Genomic DNA, 22,839 nt, shown 5'->3' on the forward strand with positions numbered 1-22,839 from the left:
CATGAACACAGGTGGGGGGGCATCACACACCAGGGCCTGTCGGGGGCTGGGGTGCTGGGGGAGAGATAGCATTAGGAGAAATACCTAATGTAGATGACGGGTTGATGGGTGCAGCAAACCACTACAGCACGCGTATAACTATGTAACAAACCTGCACGTTCTGCACTTGTACCCCAGAACTTAAAGTATAATAAAAAAATAAATAAACGGGTGCAGCACTGGGGAGAGAGAACCATTTACAGTGGTAGTAGAGAGCGTCTTAGGAAATCAAGCTAATGTAGTCAAACATCAAGTAAATCTGGGCCAACAGAAAAAATTTTCAGAAACCAGAGATCTGTGTGGTGTGGTTACATTTCTGTCAATCAAAAGGACAATACTACTTGCTTCAGAAGAATAGAGTTAAAAGGCTGATGGCTCGGTCTGGAAGATGCTTACCAAGTCCTGAAACTTAGAGAGCCAATGGTTGCAGTCAAGAGTTACTTAAGGAAAAATGATATACACCACCTTTTGGGATTCTGTACCTGGGATACAAATAAGGTTTAATATCAAGGTGTACTCTCCTTGTAGCAAACACGAGAGTAATGAATTATGAACTCTTACTTCCATGCTGTGATGGTTAATATTAGGCATCAACTTGACTGGATTGAGGGATGCCTAGATGGCTGATGAAGCATTGTTTCTGGGTGGGTCTGTGAGGGTGTTGCCAGAAGAGATGGATATGTGAGTCAGTGGACTAGGAGAGGAAGACCCACCCTCAGTGCAGGTGGGCACCATCCAATCAGCTGCCAGGGCAGCTAGAACAAAGCAGGTGGAAGAAGGGGGATAAGTAGCGTGGCTTTCTGAGTCAGATTTCTCTCTCTCTCTTCCTGTGTGGTGCTGGAAGTCAGCTTTTCCTCCTCCTGTCCTCTTTGGACATCAAGCTCCCAGTTCTTCAACCTTTGGACTCTGGGACTTGCACCAGCAGCCCCCCATGGGCTCTTGGACTTTCGGCCTCAGATTGAGAGCTGCACTGTCAGCTTCCCTGGTTTTGAGGCTTTCAGACTTGGACTGAGGTACTACTGGCTTCTCTCTTTCCCCAGCTTGCTGGTGGCCTATGGTGGGACTTCGCCTTGTAATCATGTGATTTAATTATTCCTAATAAACTCATATATATATAAAAGCAAACTGTGCACTGAGATAAAATATTTGCAAAACAAATATTTGATAGAGGGATTGTAAGAAAGTCACTACTGGCAGCCCAGATCCAAAGGAAGGGAAAATAAATTCCACTTCTCAATGGAAGAAGTAGCAAAGAATTTGGCTAATATTGTCTTTAATTTACCACAGGCTGACATACGACTAACGCATTCATTTTGCAGGGCCAAATAATTAGTGTTTGTTGCAGAAGGAATGCAAAGAGATAGACCAATGCAATATTCGATTTCTTTTTCTTTTTTTTTTTTTTTGTTGAGATGGAGTCTTGCTCTGTCCCCCAGGCTGGAGTGCAGAGGCGCAATCTCAGCTCACTGCAGCCTCCACCTCCTGGGTTCAAGTGATTCTCGTGCCTCAGCCTCCCAAGTAGCTGAGATTACAGGCATGCACCACCACACCCAGCTAATTTTAGTTTTTAGTAGAGACGTGGTTTCACCATGTTGGCCAGGCTAGTCTCAAACTCCTGACTCAAGTGATTCGCCTGCCTTGGCCTTCCAAAGTGCTCAGATTACAGGCTTGAGCCGCCGTGTCCAGCCTAAATATTCAATTTCTAACATTCAAAATAGGATTATGGAGTAAGGCAATGTGCCTGCAAGTCGGACCTATCTCTCTCCCTTAAGAATATGAAAGATCAGGGCTAGTCCATAAATTATAGATTTTATAGAGTGAGGGTGGTAACCTTCCCCTTTCTGTCCCATAAGGATAGTAGTAAATAGAAATAAAGAGGAAAGACTGGAGTGAAATGTTAGTTTTTCATCTCTGTGATCTTTACTCTGGTGAAAGAAAGTGCATTAGATAAATGAGGATAGTGTTGAAGGCAGGAGGGGACTCTCCTGTTCTGCCCCAGCCTTGTCGTGCTTCCCATTTGAGGCCTCATCTGAGAGGAGGTCATCCCAAAGAGTCTCCTATACCAAAGCAAATTTGGTAACATGGTATGATCAGGTAGCCATAAAGAGAGGGACCTCTTCAGCACTCTTTGTTCCTCTATTTGGACTCTTCCCATCTCTGGTCTGCCTAATCCAGGGACACCATACTCAGTCTACATGGATGCCAGGACTCTTCAACCTCCTACATCTGGGTTCTTTTTTTAGAGATGGTCTTGCTCTGTCACCCAGGCTGGAGTGCAGTGACACCATCATAGCTCACTGTAGTCTCGAACTCCTGGGCTCAAGTGATCTTCCCACTCAGCATTCCCTAGTAGCTGGGACTACAGGTGCGAGCCACTGCACTCAGCTACATCAGGAACATCTTAAGTAGGCTGGGAGCAGTGGCTCACACCTGTAATCCTAACACTTTGGGAGGCTAAGGCAGGCGGATCACCTGAGGTCAGGAGTTTGAGACCAGCCTGGCCAACATGGTGAAACCCCATCTCCACAAAAATTACAAAAGTTAGCCAGGCATGGTGGCAGGTGCCTGTAATCCCAGCTACTCAGGAGGCTGAGGCAGGAGAATCGCTTGAACCTGGGAGGCAGAAGTTGCAGTGAGCTGAGATCACGCCACTGCACTACAACCTGGGTGATAGAGTGAGACCCTGTCTCAAAAAAAAAAGAGGCACAAGAAGAAGAAAGATGACTGAGAGGACAGCCCTTTAAACCAGGACAGAGTGAACATGATTTAATGAGACCAAGTTGAACCACATTGAACATTTGATTCATTTTACACAGACCCATATCCCAAATAGTGACAAACAGATTTGGGGAAAAATCAGACTCCCTATTAAGAAAAGAAAGAAAGAAACTCGTTTTCTTCACACATCTGAGTTGCAGTGTGAGTTAAATTTGTGATTCAGTTACAATACATACCATATAATACTACATAAAACCATAAGGTGGATTCTTGAGTTTTACATATGAAGCTTCAAATATCAAACATAGGGATAGACCAGAGGAAAGAGGGAAAAGAAACTGGATGAGTTTAAACAAGAGGCTCAGGTCTGGGAGTAGAATCAAGCACATCCAGGCCGGCACGGTGGCTCAAGCCTGTAATTCCAGCACTTTGGGAGGCCAAAGCAGGCAGATCATGAGGTCAGGAGATCGAGACCATCCTGGCTAACATGGTGAAACCCCGTCTCTACTAAAAATACAAAAAAATTAGCCAGGCGTGGTGGCAGGCACCTGTAGTCCCAGCTACTTGGGAGGCTGAGGCAGGAGGATGGCATGAACCCGGGAAGCGGAGCTTGCAGTGAGCCAAGATTGTGCCACTGCACTCCAGCCTGGGCGACAGAGCGAGACTCCATCTCAAAATAAAATAAAATAAAATAAAATAAAATAATAATCAAGCACATCCAGTCAGCACAGGGTTGCCCAGGGCAGGGTGGGGTGAAAGAATGGTTCCAGCTACAGTGGACTCTCTCTTCCAAATCAATCTCCTGAGAGTTACAGGTGAAGGAAAGAGGAACTGGGCAGCATGACCTTAACTGCATTATTTCACCTTATAACCTAACTGTACTCGTTACATGTTTTTCAGGTAAATTAAGGAGGGCCTGCTTCATACTTCATTGCTGGGAATATTCTCAGCCTCAGTTATCTTCTGGTAAAAAGCTGACTAAATAATAATAGATACATAAAAGAGGTATGAAAATAGAACAGAGAGGCTGCCATTAACTTAAGGATATACTGGAGCAGAACAAAATAGCCAGTATGAGGAGCATTCCAGCATCCCCCAGACTGAGGCTATTTCTGTGTAAATGGAGGGAGGAAAATGGTGCTCTCCTGGTAGAGTCCTGGAATTGGGCAGGAGAGGGGCCTCTTTGCCTGGATCACCTTTCCTTCATCTAGGAATCTGGAAAAATGCAGAAGAAAGTGTAGCAATAAGGAGCTGCATCAGGTTCTCATGCTGCAATAACTCCTGGTAGATCCTGTTCAACTGGTTGAGAATCCTGCAGAAGGGAATTCAATATGGGGGTTCTCTAATTAGAGTAATATTTATGTGGGTTGACACTTCTTTTATATGATTCATAAACATCAGCTTGGTGCTTTTTTTTCATGACCATTTGTACTTTATGTGAATCATGCCACCTTTCTCCACACAGCCTAAAGTTTTCAGAAGAAGAAAAATGTTTTCTAGTTTAACTATTTAAAAGGACAGATGCTCCTCGACTTACAATGGGGTTACATCTAAATAGACCCATAGTAAGTTGAAAACAAGATTTTCAACTTGACTATATTTTCAACTTACAACGAGTTTATCTGGAAATAGCCCATCATAAGGAGCCTACTGAATGTTATTGCCTTTGCACCACTGTAAAATAGAAAAATCATTAAATCAAACCATTTAATCTGGGGACATCTGTATTTTGTTACACTGGTATAAGGTAGAGCAGCTTTTACTCAAATACTCATTTATGAGGTACATATGTGTTAGTCACCATTTGGGTACTAGAGATACTGACATCAAAGGCATCCTCCTCGACTTTAATGCTTCTCTGGGCTGATGCTCCTTTCTTGTCATTCCTTTATGGGAGGGTAGACTTAGGCTATTCCAACTCTTCAAAGCTTAGTAAAGATCAGGCTATAACATATAACCAGGTTTTATTGAAGGTTTTGGGATAATGAAATGCAACTACTATGCAATAAAAGAAAACTTTAAACTGGCTAGCAAATGTGACTTCTGAATGTATAGGTTCTCCTATTCACCTTCCCATCCCCTCTTAGCCCCAGACTTCCTACTTACTATGTTCTAGGAGCGGCCTACTCACCTCAACAGGAATGCCTGGGACGATGAATACCATCACCCCAGAGCCAGGCTCTCCAAGTCCTCTAAGGCCCAGTGAGAGGAGGAACCTGCTAAGGCTAGCCTCTGCAGATATATAATCTTCATAAACTCAGCTCCACCCACAAGGATGACCACTTCTGATATTAAGTGGAGCAGTTCAGCTCAGCTTTGCTTTGACCCTTTCTACTGCTGAATTGTATCTTGATTTTTTTCTTTCTGCAAATCCATGTTACATTTTTCTTTTTTTGGCTTTTTTAAAAAGTTTGATTTTAGTTTTAATATACAGATTGTAAAATTCATCTTTTTTAGTGTGCAGTTCGATGAGTTTTAACAAATACATAATCATATTACCACCATGATAATCAAGATACAGAACCATTCCACCACCCCCAAAAAATCCCCCATGTCCTTTTGTCGTCAACCCCTCTCCACATCCTCAGCCCCAGGCAAACACTGGCCTGTTTTCTATGTCCAGAATTTTGCCTGTTCCAAAATGCATATAAATGAAATCATATAGCATGTAGCCATTTATATCTGATTCCTTTCATGTAGCATAATGCAGTTGAGATTCATCCATGTTGTTGAGTGTATCGGATGTTTGCTCCGTTATATTGCTGAGTGGGTTTCCATTGTATGAATTTACCACAGTTGATTTATCCATTCACCAGTTGAAGAACGTTTGTTTCCAGATTTTGATGATTATGAATAAAGCCAGTGTAACTGTTACATACAGGTCTTGGTATGAACGTAAGTTTTCATTTCTTGTGAGTAAATATCTTGGAGTAAGGTTACTGGGTTCTATTATAAGTGTATGATTAACATTATATGAAATAGAAAATTGTTTTCCAAAGCAGTTGTGCAATTTTGCATTCTCACCAACAATGTATGAGAGTTCTAACAACTCTGTATCTTCACCTGCATTTGGTATTGCCAGTTTTCACGGGGATTTTTTTCTTATTCATTCTAATAGATGTGCAGAGGTACCTCAGTTTGGTTTAGGCTTTTATTTTCCTAATGACTCATGAGGTTTACCATCTTCTCATGTGCTTATTTGCCATCATATCTGATATGGTTTTGCTGTGTCCCCACCCAAATCTCATCTTGAATTGTAGCTCCCATAATCCCCATAAGTTGTGGGAGGAACCCAGTGACAGAAATTGAATCATAAAGGCAGTTTCTCCCATACTGTTCTCATGGTAGTGAATAAGTCTCATGAGATTTGATGGTTTTACAAGGGGTATCCCTTTTCATTTGGCTCTCATTCTCTCTTGCCTGCTGCCATGTAAGATGTGACTTTCACCTTCCACCACGATTGTGAGGCCTCCTCAGCCACATGGAACTGTGAGTCCATTAAATCTATTTTTCTTTATAAATTATCCAGTCTTGTGTATGTCTTTATAAGCAGTGTGAAAACGGACTAATACAATATCTCTTCTTGGTGAAATATCTGTTCAATTCTTTTGTCCATATATTTATCAGGTTGTTTGCTTTATTATTGATTGCTGAGGATTCTTTACATATTCTAGGTCCAAGTCCTTCATAAGATATGTTCTTTGCAAACATTTTCTCCCAGTCCACAGCTTGCCTTTTTGTTTTCTTAACTAGTGTCTTAGTGAACTGAGGCTACTATAACAAAATACCATAGAGTGAGTGTCTTAAACAAGAGACATTTATTTCTCACTGTTCTGAGGGCTGGCAAGTCCAAGAAGATCAAGGTGACAGTAGGGTTTCTTCCTGGTCAGGGCCTTCTTCCAGGCTTGCAGATGGCTGCCTTCTCACTGTCTTCTCACAGAGCAGAGAGATTGTCTTAGTCTGTTTTGTGCCACTATAAGGGATGGTTTCTGTTTGGTAATTTATAAAGAACAGAGACTTATTTCTGACACTTATGGAGGCTGGAAAGACCAAAGTCGAGAGACTGCATCTAATAAGGGCTTTCTTGCTGTATCATCCCATGGTGGAAGGGTAGAGGGTTAAGAGAACATATATGCACACACATGTGCATGAGAGAGAGAGAGAGAAGGGAAAAGTTGGAAGGGCCAACTCGTCTCTTTATCAGGAACCCACTCCCACAATAACTAACCTCCTCTCAAGATATTAGCATTAATGCATTCATGAGGGCTCTGCCATAATCACCTCTTAAAGCTCTCACCTCTCAACACTGTTGCACTATGGATTAAGTTTTTAACACATGAACTTTGGGGTACACATTCAAACCACTGCAGATAGAGTGACAACCAAAATGAGTGATTGAGGCATAAGTCTCAAATCACCCAGGTTTATTGAGCCAGCTTGAGGCTGTGCCTGGGAAAAACGTAAGTCACAGAAGCATCTGTGGCTATTTTTTCCAAAAAGGTTCTCAGGAGGTTTAGTATTTATACATTTTCCTTAAAAAACAGGAGACAGCAGTGAGATAAATGATTACGTACTTATGAGACTTTAGTTAAAGCCCAGTAAATCTATATTTTACATATGATAAGGTGAACATTTGAAGAAAAAGGGACTAGAGGAAGCAGCCACCTAGGGGAGAGGTAAAGGAACCATTAATCTCATCTTGTCTCAGGGACTGGTGAAGGAACTATTAATTTCATCTTGTTTTTGTTCTACACCTGGGAAGATAAACTAGCAGTCTTTTGAAAGGGCTAGCTTCTGTTCAGCCTTTAGGGAAGAAAACCTAATGACTGTTTTTATTTTTTTCTGAGACACTTTCACTTTGTCAGCCAGGCTGGAGTGCAGTGGTGCAATCTCGGTTCACCACAATGTTGGGGTGATCAGACCCAACACCAGGTCATGGGGGGTGATGAAGTCCGGCAGAGTCAAAGGAATGAGAAAAGACAGTTTGAGAGAGAAAGTGGGTCCAGGGGGCCAACGCAAGTATGGAGGCTGTGAAGGCCCTGAGCTCTGGAAGCCCACGCTATTTGTTGGTGATCAAACAAAGAAACAGGTGGTGAGGATGTGGAGGTTGAAAGGTAGCGATGCATCAAGCAAATAAGCTATAGCTGTGATGCTTTAGCATTTTCTTTGAAGCATATGGAACATGTTCTGCTACTTGAAATAATGGGAGTGCTGGAAGCAAGGAGCCAGCAAGTCTGACATATTCCAGAGGCCGTGAGGGGTTTTATGCCCTGAGCCCTGGGTTCCATCCAAGCCATGAGGGGTTTTATGCCCTGGGCTTAGATTATGGTGCGGCACGGCAGCCTTCCACCCTTTAGCACAGAGCTTGGTGTTCCAAAGGCCACGAGGGGTTTTAGACCCTGGACCCCGGACATGTTCCAAGACTCTTTCACATTATATCAGACATGCAAGCCCTGCCTCAGCTTCTCTCCCAACACTCAGCTTTTCTCCCAACACACAACTTCCACCTCCTGGGTTCAAGCAATTCTCCTGCCTCAGCCTCCCAAGTAGCTGGGACTACAGGCACCGGCCACCACGCCCGGCTAATTTTTGTATTATTAGTAGAGACGGGGTTTCACCATGTTGGCCAGGCTGATCTCGAATTCCTAACCTCAGGTGATCTGCCTGCCTCAGCCTCCCAAAGTGCTGGGATTACAGGTGTGAGCCACAGAGCCCGGCTGAAAACCTAATGACTGTTAACAAGGGAGGGGGTATAATGAGGTGTGTCCAACCTCCTATCCTATCATAGATGTAAATTCAGCATTCAAGGTTTCTCTGGCATTCCATTGGCCAAGTTGGGGGTGTGAGGGGTCCATTCAGTCAGTTGGAAGCTTAGAATTCTGTTTTCATTTCGCAAGAGCAAGCAAGCTCTGTGGTCTCTTCTTACAAGGCCACTAATCCTATCATGAAAACCCTAGCCTCACGATCTCATTTAACCTAATTACCTCCCAAAGACCCCATCTCCAAATACCATCATTTTAGGGATTAGGGCTTCAACATGTCAATTTTGTGGGAACACAGTTGAGTCCATAGCAGTATCTCTCAAAGAGAAAAAGGTTTTAATTTGGGTGAAAGCCAGATTATCATTTTTTAAGGGTCATTCTTTTCATAGCTACGAAATCTATACCTAACCAAAGATCACAAAGATTTTTACCTATATTTTATTGTACAAATTGTATACTTTAGATGTTTTTATTTAGGTCTACAATCCACTTTGAGCTAATTTTTATATATGGTGCCAATTATAAATCAAGGCTTTTTGTTTACATTTATATGTCAAATTGTTCCAGCACCATTTGTTAAAAATACTATCTTTTCTTTATTGAATTGTCTTTGCACATTTTTCAAAAATTAATTTATATATGGATATATATATATATGGATCTATTTCCAGTCCATTTTGTTTCACTGATCTATATGTCTATGTTTTTACCAATACCATACTCTCTTGATCACTGTGGCTTAATCCTAAGTCTTGAAATCAAGTGGTGTGAACCCTCTAAATGTTTTCTTTTTAAAAATTGTTTCTATTATTCTAGTTATTTGTGTTTCCATACCAATTTTAGAATCAACCTATCTATTTCTACTGGAAAGGGAAGCCTTCTGGTATTCTGATCAGGACTGCATTGAATCTATATAAATTAATTTGTAGAGAATTGATATTTTAACAATACTGAGTCTTCTGATCCATGAGTATAATATTTCTCTTCTTTTACTTAAGTATTTTATTTTCTTCAGCAACATTCTGTCAATGAAAAGAGTCCAACTCTGGCAAACTACGCATCTGACAAAGGACTAGTATGCAGAATCTACAAGGAATGCAAACAAATCAGCAAGAAAAAAACAAACAATCCCATCAAAAAGTGGGCAAAGGACATGAATAAACATTTATCAAAAGAAAATATACAACAGCCAACAAACATGAAAAAATGTTCAACATCACAAGCATCAAGGAAACGCAAATTAAAACGTGAGATACCACCCTACACCTGTAAGAATGGCCATTACAAAAAAGTAAAAAAACAACAGATGTTGGCCTGGACGTGAGGAAAAGGGAACACTTTTACACTGCTACTGGAAATGTAAACTAGTACAACCACTATGGAAAACAGTATAGAGATTCCTTAAGGAACTAAAAGTAGAACTACCATTCAATCCAGCAATCCCACTATGGAATATCTACCCAAAGGAAAATAAGTCATTACATAAAAAACACACATGGGGCCGGGCGCGGTGGCTCACGCCTGTAATCCCAGCACTTTGGGAGGCCGAGGCAGGCAGATCACGAGGTCAGGAGATCGAGACCATGGTGAAACCCCGTTTCTACTAAAAATACAAAAAAATTAGCCAGGCGCAGTGGTGGGCGCCTGTAGTCCCAGCTACTCAGGAGACTGAGGCAGGAGAATGGCGTGAACCTGGGAGGCGGAGCTTGCAGTGAGCCGAGATTGCGCCACCGCACTCCAGCCTGGGCAACAGAGCGAGACTGTCTCCAAAAAAAAAAAAAAAACACACAAAAAAACAACAACACATGCACATATAGCAGCACAATTTGCAACTGCAGACATGGAACCAACCTAAGTGTCCATCAACCAACGAATGGATAAAGAAAATGTGGTATATATACACCATAAAATACTACTCAGCCATAAAAAGGAACAAGATAATGTCTTATGCAGCAACTTGGATGGAGCTGGAGGCCATTATTCTAAGTGAAGTAACTCAGGAATGGAAAAGCAAATATTGTAAGTTCTCACAAGTGGGAGCTAAGCTATGAAGATGCAAAGGCATAAGAGTGATACAATGGGCTTTGGGGACTCGGAGGGGAAAGTTGGGAGGGGAGTGAGGAATAAAAGACTACATATAGTGTACACTACTCAGGTGATGGGTGCACTAAAATTTCAGAAATCACAGCTAAAGAACGAATCCGTGTAACCAAAAACTTGAAATTAAAAAAAAGGAAGAAGTCAAACTCTGTAAAATAGTTGAAGGGATGTATTCTGAGGCAAATATGAGTGACCATGGCCTGTGACACAGCCCTTGGGAGACCCTGACAACATATGCCCAAGGTGATTGGGGAGCAGCTTGGTTTTATACATTTTAGGGAGACATGAGACTTCAATCAAATACACTTAAGATATAGATTGACCATTGGTCTGGTCCAGAAAGGCGAGACAACTTGAAGTGGGGCAGGGTTTCCAGGTTATAGGTAGATTTAAATTTTTCTGATTGGCAATTGGTTGAAAGAGTTATTATCAATAGAAAGGAATGTCTGGGTTAAGATAAGACGTTGTGGAGACCAAAATTTTATCATGCAGCTGAAGCATCCAGGTAGCAGGCTTCAGAGAGACTAGATTGTAAATGTTTCTTATCAGATTTAAGGTCTGTGTTAATGTTAAATGCTAGTTGGCTTTTCCTGAATTCCAAAAGAAAGGTGGCATAATGAGGCATATCTGACCCCTGCTCCGTCATGGCTTCAACCAGTTTTTCAGGTTAACTTTGGAGTGCTCTGGCCAAGAGGAAGGAATCCATTCAGATGGCTGGGGGTGGAGGTGCTTAGAACTTTATTTTTGGTTCACAGTTGTATAGTTTTCTGTATACAAGTGTTCCATATCTTTTGCTAAATATATTTCTAAGTATTTTATGTTTTTATGGTATTGTTTCAAAAATTTACTTAATTGTTCATTGCTAATATATAGAAATATAATCAATTGTGTATATTAACCTTGAATCCTACGACCTTGCTAAACTTATTTGTTCTAATGGCTTTTTAATTAATTCCTCAGGATTGTTTAAAAAAAAAGACGGTTACTTATTCCTTTCCAATGTAACTAACTTTTATTGATTTTTAAATTTTATGAGTTGTGCTAACTAGAATCTCCAGCAACATGATGACTAAACGTGCTCAGAGTGGATACCCTAGCTCCTCCCAAATCTTGTCTTTCACCGAGATAAGGCTAGGCTAGTGCTATGGCTGCCATAACAAAGTATCAAAGATTGTGTGGCTTAAATAACAGAAATTAATTTTCTCACAATTCTGGAGGCTAGAATTCTAAGATCAAGGTGTCAGCGGACTTGGTTTCTTCTGAGGCTGCTCTCCTTGGCTTGCAGACGGCCGCCTTCTCCCTGTGTCATCACACAGTCTTCCAATAGAACACAGTCTGGGTTCTAATCTCCACTTCTTGCGAGGACACCAGTCATAACATTAGAATAGGGCCTACCCTAATGGCTTCATTTTAACTTGATCCTGTCTCCAAATGCTGAGGTACTGGGGGATAGGACTTCAACATAGGAATTTTGAGGGGACACAATTCAGCTCAAAACAGTCATTAAATATGATGTTAGCTGTAGGTCTTTGTAGATGCCATATATCATGTTAAAGTTTCATTTTATTTCTAGTTTGCTCAGAGGTTTTGTGGGGTTTTTTAAATCACAACTGAGTATCAGATTTTATTAATTTTTTTCTGCATCTATTGAGATGATTATATGTATTTCCTTTCTCCCTCTGTTAATATGCTGAATTACATTGGCTTTTCAAATATTAAGCCAACCTAGTATTTCTGGGATTAATCTCATTGTTTAATATATTATCCTTTTTATATACTACCATTTTTTGAGAAGATATTGTAAGTACCTTTGTAATGAATGTGAATGTTGATAGTGAGGAGAGATGCTGTAAAAAGCTTAATACCCATTTAGTATAACATGGAGAGTAAGCATATTACTTAGAAATAAGTAGGCAAATATCAGAAATACAGTTGAAAGAGTTAAAAGTGATTGTTTCTGAAAGTAGGAGGGTCAGGTTGCTCTTGTTGCGGTTTTTGCACCATTTTACTTCTTAAAATTATAGCTATAGGTCAGGCGCAGTGGTTCACGCCTGTTATCCCAGCACTCTGGTAGGCCCAAGTGGAAGGACTGCTTGAGGACAGGAGTTGGAGATCAGCCTCGACAAAAGACCGACAGCCCACCTCCACACAAAAAAAAAAGAAAGAAAGAAAATTAGCTAGCTTGGTGAAAATTAAAATAAAATAAAATTACCAGTATGTGCACATTACTTTGGGAGAAGTAAAAATAATGAGAAAAAGAGAGAAAACCCTCCCAGTAACTAGTCATTTGTTTTTATGATTCAGCTGGTTTGTATTTTGCATGGTGCATGGTGTGCAAACATCTGAAAATGTCTGTTTTCCAGTGTTTGTAACTAACTCTTCCCAGCATGATTTATCAATTAGCCTTTATTTCCTCCCATGACTTATGAATATACCTTAAGCATAGTTGTTTATAATGGGATGTTTCTAAACGACCTATCCTTATCCTGGTACCACGCTGATTTGAGCTACAGGGCAAATGGGTGCACCACGGTGGGCGAGGTCATTCACGGAAAAGAGAATGTGCAGTGGTGCCGAGGTTGGTAAGAGCAGGCGGCTTGTACACGTAAATGCATGGTTTGCAGGAATCTGGGAGTGGATAGGCTGACGGGTGATGAATATTCAAAGCACAACTGTAAGCGACTTTAGTTACAGCGAAACTCTAATGCACGCTGCCCTTCGGAAGGAAACACGGCATTGCCCAACCTGATAGCCCTCCGCGACGCATTACGCACCGCGGACAGCTGGAGAGGCCGACGCACTCTCGCTTTGATTTCGGCGCCTCCGCCCTCGCGGGGAGACATTTGCTGCGGCCGCGGGACCGGATAGTGAGCGCGTCACTTCCTGCCGCTGCCAGGCGCGTCCTCCCGCGCGCTATGACGGCCAGCGCACAGCCGCGCGGGCGGCGGCCAGGAGTCGGGGTCGGAGTCGTGGTGACCAGCTGCAAGCATCCGCGTTGCGTCCTCCTGGGGAAGAGGAAAGGCTCGGTTGGAGCTGGCAGTTTCCAACTCCCTGGAGGTCATCTGGAGTTCGGGTGAGCAGCCGCGGACGCGAGGAAACCGGGGCGTGCGCAGAAGGGACGAACTCACGCAGTGCTTGCTTCCGTGTGCCGTGCGTGAGAACGTCCGCGCTGACGCTGCGTCCTTTCTTGCGCGTTCCCTCGGTTCCTCCCCTCGACCTCTGGGCGACATAGGATCGCGCCCAGGAGGGGGCGCTGTGCCGGGTCAGGCGAGGTCTTTGCTCTGCTAGCTGGGTCTTTCCGGCTGCGCGCCTGCTGGGTGGTGGTTGGGAGTTCGTCTGTGAGGTGTGTTTCTCACAGCTTACACACAAAAGGAGGAAAGCAGGTGTGTGTAAACCTCCAGCAGCCCGATGTTGTCAGCTAAGACATTGCACCGTTTCCATGTGATTGATTGATTGATCGATCGATTGATTGATTTGAGACTGTGTCTCGCTCTGTAGCCCAGGCCAGAGTGCAGTGGTGCTATCTCCAGTCACTGCAACCTCCGCCTCCTGGGTTCAAGCGATTTTTGTGTCTCAGCCTCCTGGTAGCTGGGATTACAGGCGCCCGCTACCACGCCGTGCTAATTTTTGTATTTTTAGTAGAGACGGGGTTTCGCCATGTTGGCCAGGCTGGTCTCTAACTCCTGACCTCAGGTGATCCACCCGTGAGGTCAATGACCATAGCCAACATTGAGCTCTAATAGGCTTTTTGTTAAGGGCTGGATAATATGCCAAGCTCTTTGCATGTATACTTTCATTTGATCTTTACATAACTGGTACACTCAGTGGGCTAAATTTGATGGGAGAACAAACAGGAAATGGTTTTATTTTCTCCTTCCATTGCCTTCAAACATGATTTTTTCTTTCCCTCTTCAGTGACGTTTCCTGCAAATTCTATAGTTTTCTTGTCACTTGGTTATAAAAATAAATCACATTTGGGTCAGTATGATTCACTTCCAAGCATTTAAAAGTCCAATCCAATTTAAACCTTCAGTGTCACTTCCAGTTTCTAATCCCTCCCCTGCAGTGCATAAAGGAGGTGTGAGCCATTGTTCTGCTTTTCTGTATCCTCCTCCTCTTCTCACCTGGCTGTCTCTGAGTTTCCTTCTTTCTCCAGTGTGTTGGAGGAGGAGGAGAGAGCAAGCCATTCAGGTGACTGATGCTGCTCTGATCCATCCATTGGTGTCCTCTGGGCATGATATCCACATGTGTGCTTTCTCAGGGTATGTTTGTCAGTTGTTGGGAAGTCCCACAGAGATTTTCCTGACATAGGTGACGGGCTTTCTGTGATGCTGGCCCACCTCCTAGCTCTTGCTTTTAGCACATCACCCCACGTTTTCTTTCTTCTGGGATCTCCTATTTGATTACCCAGCAGTCTCTTTTGGCATCTGCTTGGCCCAAAGGAAACACGCAATGGGAATGATATTTCCACTGCTGCTCTTTTTCCTTGCTCTGCCTCTGTATTCATCTGCATCTGGAAACTCCGAGGGACACATTTCAGATTTACCCAAGAGCTTTCACCCTTGTAGCACACCTTCTCTGATGCACTGGGGTAGGCCTGTGAGTTTCTGCAGTTCAGGATGTCTTTAGCAGGGGAGTGACACACTGAGTATCTCCTTCTTGAGTCACTCCCAATCTTATGACTGATTCTCTTGGAATGTTCCTCACCTGTCTTGGGGGGCAGAGTTGGCCCCTTGTAGTCTGGAAGGGAAATGCTCCTACTAGGCTGAAAACTCCAAACTTTCCTCTGTCTCAAACATCTCCTGTCTTTCTTATGTAGCCTGGGTATGGAGAAGTCGCAGGTCTAGTCTGGCCTTCCTTAGCTTGAGCTTGAGCTCAGATAACATCTGTTTGCCCTTTTGCTTGAGAATTTAGAAGTGCTTTTTACCTATTGTTGTCAGTTTTGAGGCTTAAATTGAAATTCTGAGACTGCTGGAAAAGACATAGTGGCACTTCTTGATACAATTACAGTGACCCCATGAGGAAGTAATATACTCTCTTTTTACTTGTCCAAGGTGGAAAGTAATGAACTTTGAGCTCAGTCCCAGGTCTAGTTGACTCCAAAGTCTGCTCTTAATCCACTAAACTGCCTCCTGGTTACACACAGGTTCCAGGGCTGTAAATTAGTGCTGAGATGGCTAAATGTTAATTTTTATTCAATATTAAGTCCTTTTCATCTTTAGATAACTAGATACAGGATATAATGTCAAGGGCAAGGTTGCTGATTTACTGTTTTTAAATTTTTATCTTTTTAATTAATTATTATTACTATTTTTTGAGACAAAGTCTTGCTGTTTGTCCAGGCTGGAGTGCAATGGCACCATCATGGCTCACTGCAGCCTTGACTTCCCAGGCTCAAACTATCCTCTTGCCTCAGCCTCTTGAGTAGCTGGGACCACAGACCATAGGCACGCACCACCATGCCTGGCTATTTTTTTTTTTTTTTTTTGGAGAGATGAGGTCTCACTATGTTGGCCTCAGCTGGTCTCCAACTCCTGAACTCAAGCTGTCCTCTTGCCTCCGCCTTCCAAAAGATTACAGACATGAGCCACATGCCCAGCTGATTTGTTGTTTTAAAGCAGGAACCAATTACAGTTCTTCTTGTTTTACACTAGAATTTTCTAGCCAAGAATTTCATGGCAAAATATATACACACACACACAGGTATATACATTTATATATATACATATATATACACACACATATGTATATATAAAAAAATAGAATTAATCTAATTTTTGTTTCTGTTTTCCAGTGAAACCTGGGAAGAATGTGCTCAAAGGGAAACCTGGGAAGAAGCAGCTCTTCACCTGAAAAATGTTCACTTTGCCTCAGTTGTGAATTCTTTCATTGAGAAGGAGAATTACCATTATGTTACTATATTAATGAAAGGAGAAGTGGATGTGACTCATGATTCAGAACCAAAGAATGTAGAGCCTGAAAAAAATGAAAGTAAGAGAATTATATATAATCATGCATTTTTCTTTCAGGAGAGCAAGTGGTCTGGAGGAATATTACAGTATGTTGCCATATGAAGAGAATGCTATTGTCTGAATGCTTGTGTTCCCCCAAAATTCTATGTAGAAATCCTAACTCCCATGACGAGGTTTTAGGAGGTTGGGGCCCTTGGGAGGTGATTAGATCATAAGATAATGAATGGGATTCATGCCCTTATAAAAGAGACCCCTGACCCCTTCCATGATGTAAAGATACAGAGAGAAGATCGTTGTCTGTGAACCTGGAAGTGGGCCCTCCCCAGATATGGAATCTGCCAGTGTCTTGATCTTGGACTTCCCAGTCTCTAGAACTGTTGAGAAATAAATTTCTGTTGCTCATAAGCCATGTAGTCTGAAGTATTCTGTTATAGCAGTCCAAATAGCCTAAGATATATGAATGTAGAGATGTCATATAGAGATATACATAGGTAAATATATTTGGACCATGAGGAACCAGACTGTGTTTGTGTCCTGGTTCTTAGAGCTTTGTGACCTTGGGCAAATTATTTCATGCCTGGGCCTCTTTTCTTATCCGTGATAATAATAAGTACCTTGGATGGATTCTTGTAAGGATTTACATACGAAGAACCTTGTGAACACAGTAAGTTTTATTGTTATTGTTTAATTTTGTTTCAGGCAGTAATTTTAAGGAAAATATTTTATCTGTTTTACTCAGTTTTCTCACCCGTGCAGGAGAGTTAATACCATCCATTTACGGTAAATAATTACACTGATAAAACAATTATTATTTCAGAGCAGTTGGGTTCTTCTTGCCTGCCACCCAGAAAAAGCCAGTACCCTGAGACAGTAGGAGTTGTAGCAGAGAAAGAGTTTAATAATCACAGGGCAGCTGCATGAGGAGGACGGGAGATAATTCTTAAATCCTACCCATAGAGAATTCAGAGGCTAGGGTTTTTCAAGGATGGTTTGACAAGCAAGGGGCTAGGGAATGAGAAATGCTGCTTTGTTGGGTTGGGGATAAAACCATACGGATGTCAAAACTGTCTTCTTGTGCTGAGTCAGTTCCTCGATGGGGGGTTCCCAGGACCACTTGAGTCAGTTTCTTTGTGTGGCTTACCGATTTGGGTGGTACCAGTTGGTCCATTAGAATGCAAAGTCTGAAAAATATCTCAAACACTAGTCTTAGGGTTTACAATAGCAATGTCATCTGTAGGTGTAAATAGGAAAGTTATAAATCTTTTGACCATGGGCTACATGCTTCCTGAGCAGTAAGCAGTTACAAAAAAGCAAGTTATAAAATGATGCCTGGTTAGAGTTTAACTATGCCTACATCTTTATTAATAGAGTTCTGGCCCTTACCATAATTTTAACCTTGTGGCCTTTTATTAGTTTTACAAAAGCAGCTTTGGTCCCTTAACAAGGAGAGGGTTAGTTTTGGGAAAGGACTATTACCATCCTTGCTTTAAAGTTAAACTGTAAACTAAATTCCTCCCATAGTTAGGTTGGCCTGTGTGTAGAAATGAGGAGACAGTTTGTGAGGTTAGAAGCAAGGTGGAGTCAGCTTTGTTAGATATCTCTCACTGTTATAATATTGCAAAGGTGGTTTCATTATCTGTTACCCTCTATGTTGAATTGAGTGCACTGAAAGTTTATTTACCGTGTGCTAAGCATTGTTCTAAGGGTTTTCTGTTTACCATCTCTCCTCAAATTCTCATAAAACAGTCAGAAAAGGAACTAAAGAGAAAAATATCAGACTTTTTGAATATATTCCTTGCCATATGAAACTTTATCCAAGTGGTCTTATGTATTGAACCTCCCCTCTAAACATTTAATTTCTTCTCTAATAGGGAAGAATCTCTTCATTCAACAGATACCTATTGAGTACAGTGTTTTGAGTATTGAGACACTGTTCTAGGCACTAAAGAAACAATGGTGCGTAGAACAAAGTCCCTGCCCTCTTGGACTTTACATTTTAGTGGGCTGGGGAAATGACAGATTACAGATATTTTATGATAGTAGCAATAAGGACTAAAAAGAGCAATAAAGCTGTGTAAGAAAGGGATATATGAGTGCTGTATCAGATAGGGTGGTTAGGAAGGGTCTCTGACAAAGGGATGTACACACATATACTGGGCAACATAGTGAGACCCTGTCTCTACAAAACTAAAAATGTTAGCCAGAGTGGTGGCACATGCCTGTAATCCCAGCTACTTGGGAGGCTGAGATGGAAGGATCGTGTGACCCTGGGAGATCAAGGTTGCCATAAGCTATGATTGCACCACTGCTGTCCAGCCTGAGCAGCGACAGAGTGAGACCCTGTCTCAAAAAGAAGAAATGGACTAAACATTTTCTTATTTTTCTTTTTTCTATGGGCAAATAAAGCTGAGACTAGAAGAGAAAAATATGATGGAAGTTTTTTTTTAAATTCAGTATCCTTCACAGGAAGCAGATATAGAAAGCCTTCATTTTTAGAGAAGGTGCTATAGAGAAAACACCAAGGTCACTGACTGTCCCACAAGCTTTATTTGACCATTCTCACCAAGCCACCTCTGGGTGCTTCCTCATTCTTCAGTCCTCTTTTTGCCCTGTCTAGCCTCTGTAGGGATTTGAGTTGGGGAATCCTGATGCAAGTTATAATTTTGAATCTCACTCCTCTGAGCTGCGGGCCTGTGTTTCCAGTTGCTTTCTAAATATCTTCCCTTAATGTTCAGAAGGCATCTCAAATTCAACTCAACTTCAAATTATGCTCATTATTTTTTTTACTGAACTTTGAATCTATAAAGAACAGTTCTTTTGGCTTATACATTTTGAACTCTTCCCTGCCAAACACAGTGTCTGACTCATAATCAGAATTCAAAATATGTTGAAGGAAGGAAGGACCCAGTGAATGAACATACAAGCCAACCTCTTTCTGTGAAGCTCTCATTTAGTACTAGACTGCCCTACTTCTTAATAACTTCCATAAGATTACTATTCTACTTTAAGTACTAAATCATGAGTTTTTATAACCATGTAACTATATGTATTGTTTTATTCCTCTTAGGATATAGTAGTTAGGAGTAGTTTTACGTGCTTTGTGGTTTTTAAAATTCATTTATGTAACTTTTTTATTTGTTCACTTTCATTTTGTTAACTCCCTGACATGAACCTTGCTAGTAGTCTCAAATAAAGCAGTATGATTTACAAGGTCCAAGATTACTAGCATCAAATCAGATTTGATCAAAAACATTTATTGCTCTATATCTGTTAGTAACAATACAGCAGGAATTATTAATGTTCACTTTATTCCCAGTTGCAGCCTGATAACCAACTACACTGATAACCAGCTGCAGCCTAGCCAAGGTACAAGGGCTTGGTGGGTCTTTGTTTTATTTCTAGGATAAAGACACAGTCTCTCTATCCCGTGCTCCTCAGGCCTTGGATCTGGGTAGCCTGCTTCAGTTTACTATTTAGTGCATCTTTCCTCCAACCATCTAATTATAGTTCGGAGGCTCATCCAGACACTTCATTTTCTAGGGGATGGGGTAAACTTCATGGATGGGTTTTTGGAGACCTGGTTAATTAAGCATCTTGCACCACATTGTTGGGTACTCAGTCTGTCTGTGTCTGTCTGTCTGTCTCCCTTTGTCGCTCTCTCTCTCTTCCTCTCCCGCCCTCCCTCTCCCCCTCCCGCCCCCACCTCATTAGTGTATGGTCACAGTTACTGATCATCTCTTCCTGTACTTATTCCAGTTTCATGGATTTTTGGCCCCTGCATTCCCAAAGTGAAAATACGTACCTATATACCTGTATTTTATGGACAGAAAGATACTTAGTGCTTACACATAGTAAAAACAGGTGATCATAAAGAAACTAGAACATGGAGTGTGTATCTTAATATAATATGTAGGTATTTGTCATAAGCATCTGTGCGTCTATGTTATTTACATTTAAATCATGAAAGAAACACCATTCTCTAGAATCTTTTTCTAGAATTTCATGTACTTTATAACTGATAGACACTGTTAAATCTTTCTTGTTTCAATGGATTTTTAAAAATCATCTCCTTCTGTATTTGTTTAAAATATACCAAGGTACAATATTTTATTTTCCTCTGCACAGCTTTCATACTTTTTTAAGAGATGGAGGATATCTTAGAAACTTTGTAATCTACTTTATTTTATAGGTGAAGGAAGTGGTTTATTTTAATGTAGTATAACCTATAGTATATAACGTTATTTGCATTTTTTACAAAAATATTTACATAAACATTGACTAATACTAAATCTGGGTTTACCATGGCATAGCCTTTGTAAACTGGGCTTCACATTCAAATAACACAATGTTTTAAATGACCACCATTCTCTTCATAAGACCTTCATTCTACATGCAAATTATATTTGTATAGCCAAGCAAATGCAAAGCATCACTATGAGTTTATTAGTAGCAAGTTATTTTTAAATTCAATTAATTTTTTCTAAATATAGGTTAGCTTACCCAAATAAACACCCTTTGTTTTCTGTTACCTAAATAAATTGATTTAGCATCTTTCTTTTCTAGGTTGGGAGTGGGTTCCTTGGGAAGAACTACCTCCCCTGGACCAGCTTTTCTGGGGACTGCGTTGTTTAAAAGAACAAGGCTATGATCCATTTAAAGAAGATCTGAACCATCTGGTGGGATACAAAGGAAATCATCTCTAGGTGGCCGAGAAGATTTGATTTTCTTTAAAAAGACAAGAATAAGGTCTGGTTAGGGAATGAAAAATGTATACATTTCGGAACAACTCCATTTTATCTAAAAAAGTTCTTGTGATTGCCAGTTTATTTGCAGTCTCTTAATGTATCCCCCACTCTTTCAGCCAGTACTTGAGAAAATTTTTCTGAAATATGTCATTGAATTGTATTCCAGACACAGAATACATGATAAATACTGATATTATGGGTAATCTGCTTTCCATATTTACCTATGATATTTACTGTGCAGTTTGTCATTACTAGCTTGCATGGAGTAGGATGCAGTCAAATTTGCCTTAGTGTTTCTGTTCAAATAGAGACCTGAATTCAAATATTGTAGTTTAGGTTCAAACAGAGTATGGCTATTGCAAAATTTACCAAATTTGTTGATTACCTCTTTTATTAAAGAAATGTTGGGGAGAGGGTAATATATTGTGACAATTTTTGCAACTTACAGGGAATAGGACAGGTCATTAGGGTGTATTTCCCAGGTTTCCAATTGAGAATCTAAACCAAGAGAAGTGAGACAAACCATCTAATATCTGTATCCTGCTATTAATAGGCTGTGATGTTGAGTTTCTCACTTACTCTTTCTGAGGTCCAGGGTCCTTATATGAAGAGATTCATATATATGAAGAGATTCGATGAAGAGATTCGTCTAGAGCAGTGGTTGTCAAAGTGTGGTCTGGGGGGGCCTCAAGAGCCTTTCAAGGGTATTCTAGGTCAAAGCTGTTTTTATAACACTAAGACATCATTTCACTATTTATAGCTTTTCCTTTTTTTTATTTGAGAAGGAGTCTTGCTCTGTTGCCCACATTGGAGTGCAGTGGCACGATCTCAGCTCATTGCAGCCTCCGCCACCTGGGTTCAAGCAATTCTCCTACCTCAGCTTCCCGAGTAGCTGGGATTATAGGCACCCACCACCACACCTGGCTAATTTTTGTATTTTTAGTGGAGACGGGGTTTCACCATGTTGGCCAGGCTGGTCTGGAACTCCTGAGCTCAAGTGATCTGCCCACCTCAGCCTCCCAAAGTGCTGGGATTACAGGTATGAGCCACAACGCCCAGCCATCATTTATCTTTTTCACTCATTTTTTCATGAGTATGCAGAGGAGTTTTCAAGAGGCTATCTGGTGTGATATTGTAATAGGCTGAATGCAAAAGCAGATACAAGATTCCAGCTTTCGTCTGTCATCAGACATTGAAGAGATTTGGAGAAATGTAAAGCAGCAGTACTCTTCTCACTAATTTTTGTTGTGGTTGGTTAGAAAAATGGTTATTTTTAGTGGGTTTTAATATGTGAAAAAAATAAAAATAGCTATTTGCCAAAAATGTTATTTATGTGTTTATATATACTTGGTTTTTGTTACTTGCAAATGATTAATAAAAATTTTAAGAAATTTCTCAGTTTTCATTTCTATATGATAAATATTTCTAGATAAAACCATACAAAAACAAAATCTCTTTGTGGTCTTTGGTAATTTTTAAGAGTACAAAGGGATCCAAATTTTT

The 22,839-nt window shown here is 41.1% G+C and overlaps 2 protein-coding genes across 2 annotated transcripts in view; one reads left to right on the plus strand and one right to left on the minus strand.

The window, feature by feature from the left end:
- Positions 1–13,683, minus strand: part of SUCLA2 (succinate-CoA ligase ADP-forming subunit beta) — a 95,969-nt gene extending 82,286 nt beyond the window's left edge. The window contains exon 1 of the mRNA XM_016925284.4: positions 13,394–13,683. Within this exon, the coding sequence (XP_016780773.1) occupies positions 13,394–13,462 (69 nt within the window). The 5' untranslated portion in view covers positions 13,463–13,683. The remainder of the gene's footprint in view (positions 1–13,393) is intronic.
- NUDT15 (nudix hydrolase 15) lies at positions 13,411–22,727 on the plus strand. Its single transcript, XM_001151276.7, has 3 exons — positions 13,411–13,692; positions 16,414–16,610; positions 21,155–22,727. The coding sequence occupies exons 1-3, from the start codon at positions 13,535–13,537 to the stop codon at positions 21,292–21,294; spliced, it is 495 nt and encodes a 164-aa protein (XP_001151276.1). The 5' UTR covers positions 13,411–13,534; the 3' UTR covers positions 21,295–22,727.
- Positions 22,728–22,839: the final 112 nt, after the last annotated feature.

The sequence above is a fragment of the Pan troglodytes genome, chromosome 14 (genome assembly GCF_028858775.2).
Source record: "Pan troglodytes isolate AG18354 chromosome 14, NHGRI_mPanTro3-v2.0_pri, whole genome shotgun sequence".
Lineage (NCBI taxonomy): Eukaryota > Metazoa > Chordata > Mammalia > Primates > Hominidae > Pan > Pan troglodytes.

What these genes read in the sequence shown, in the direction of transcription:
- NUDT15 (XM_001151276.7), top strand. Translation starts at nt 13,535, where the DNA reads ATGACGGCCAGCGCACAGCCGCGCGGGCGGCGGCCAGGAGTCGGGGTC. An exon ending in GGAGGTCATCTGGAGTTCGG is followed by an intron (nt 13,693 to 16,413) that starts GTGAGCAGCCGC and finishes TCTGTTTTCCAG; the next exon opens with TGAAACCTGGGAAGAATGTG. An exon ending in AGAGCCTGAAAAAAATGAAA is followed by an intron (nt 16,611 to 21,154) that starts GTAAGAGAATTA and finishes TTTCTTTTCTAG; the next exon opens with GTTGGGAGTGGGTTCCTTGG.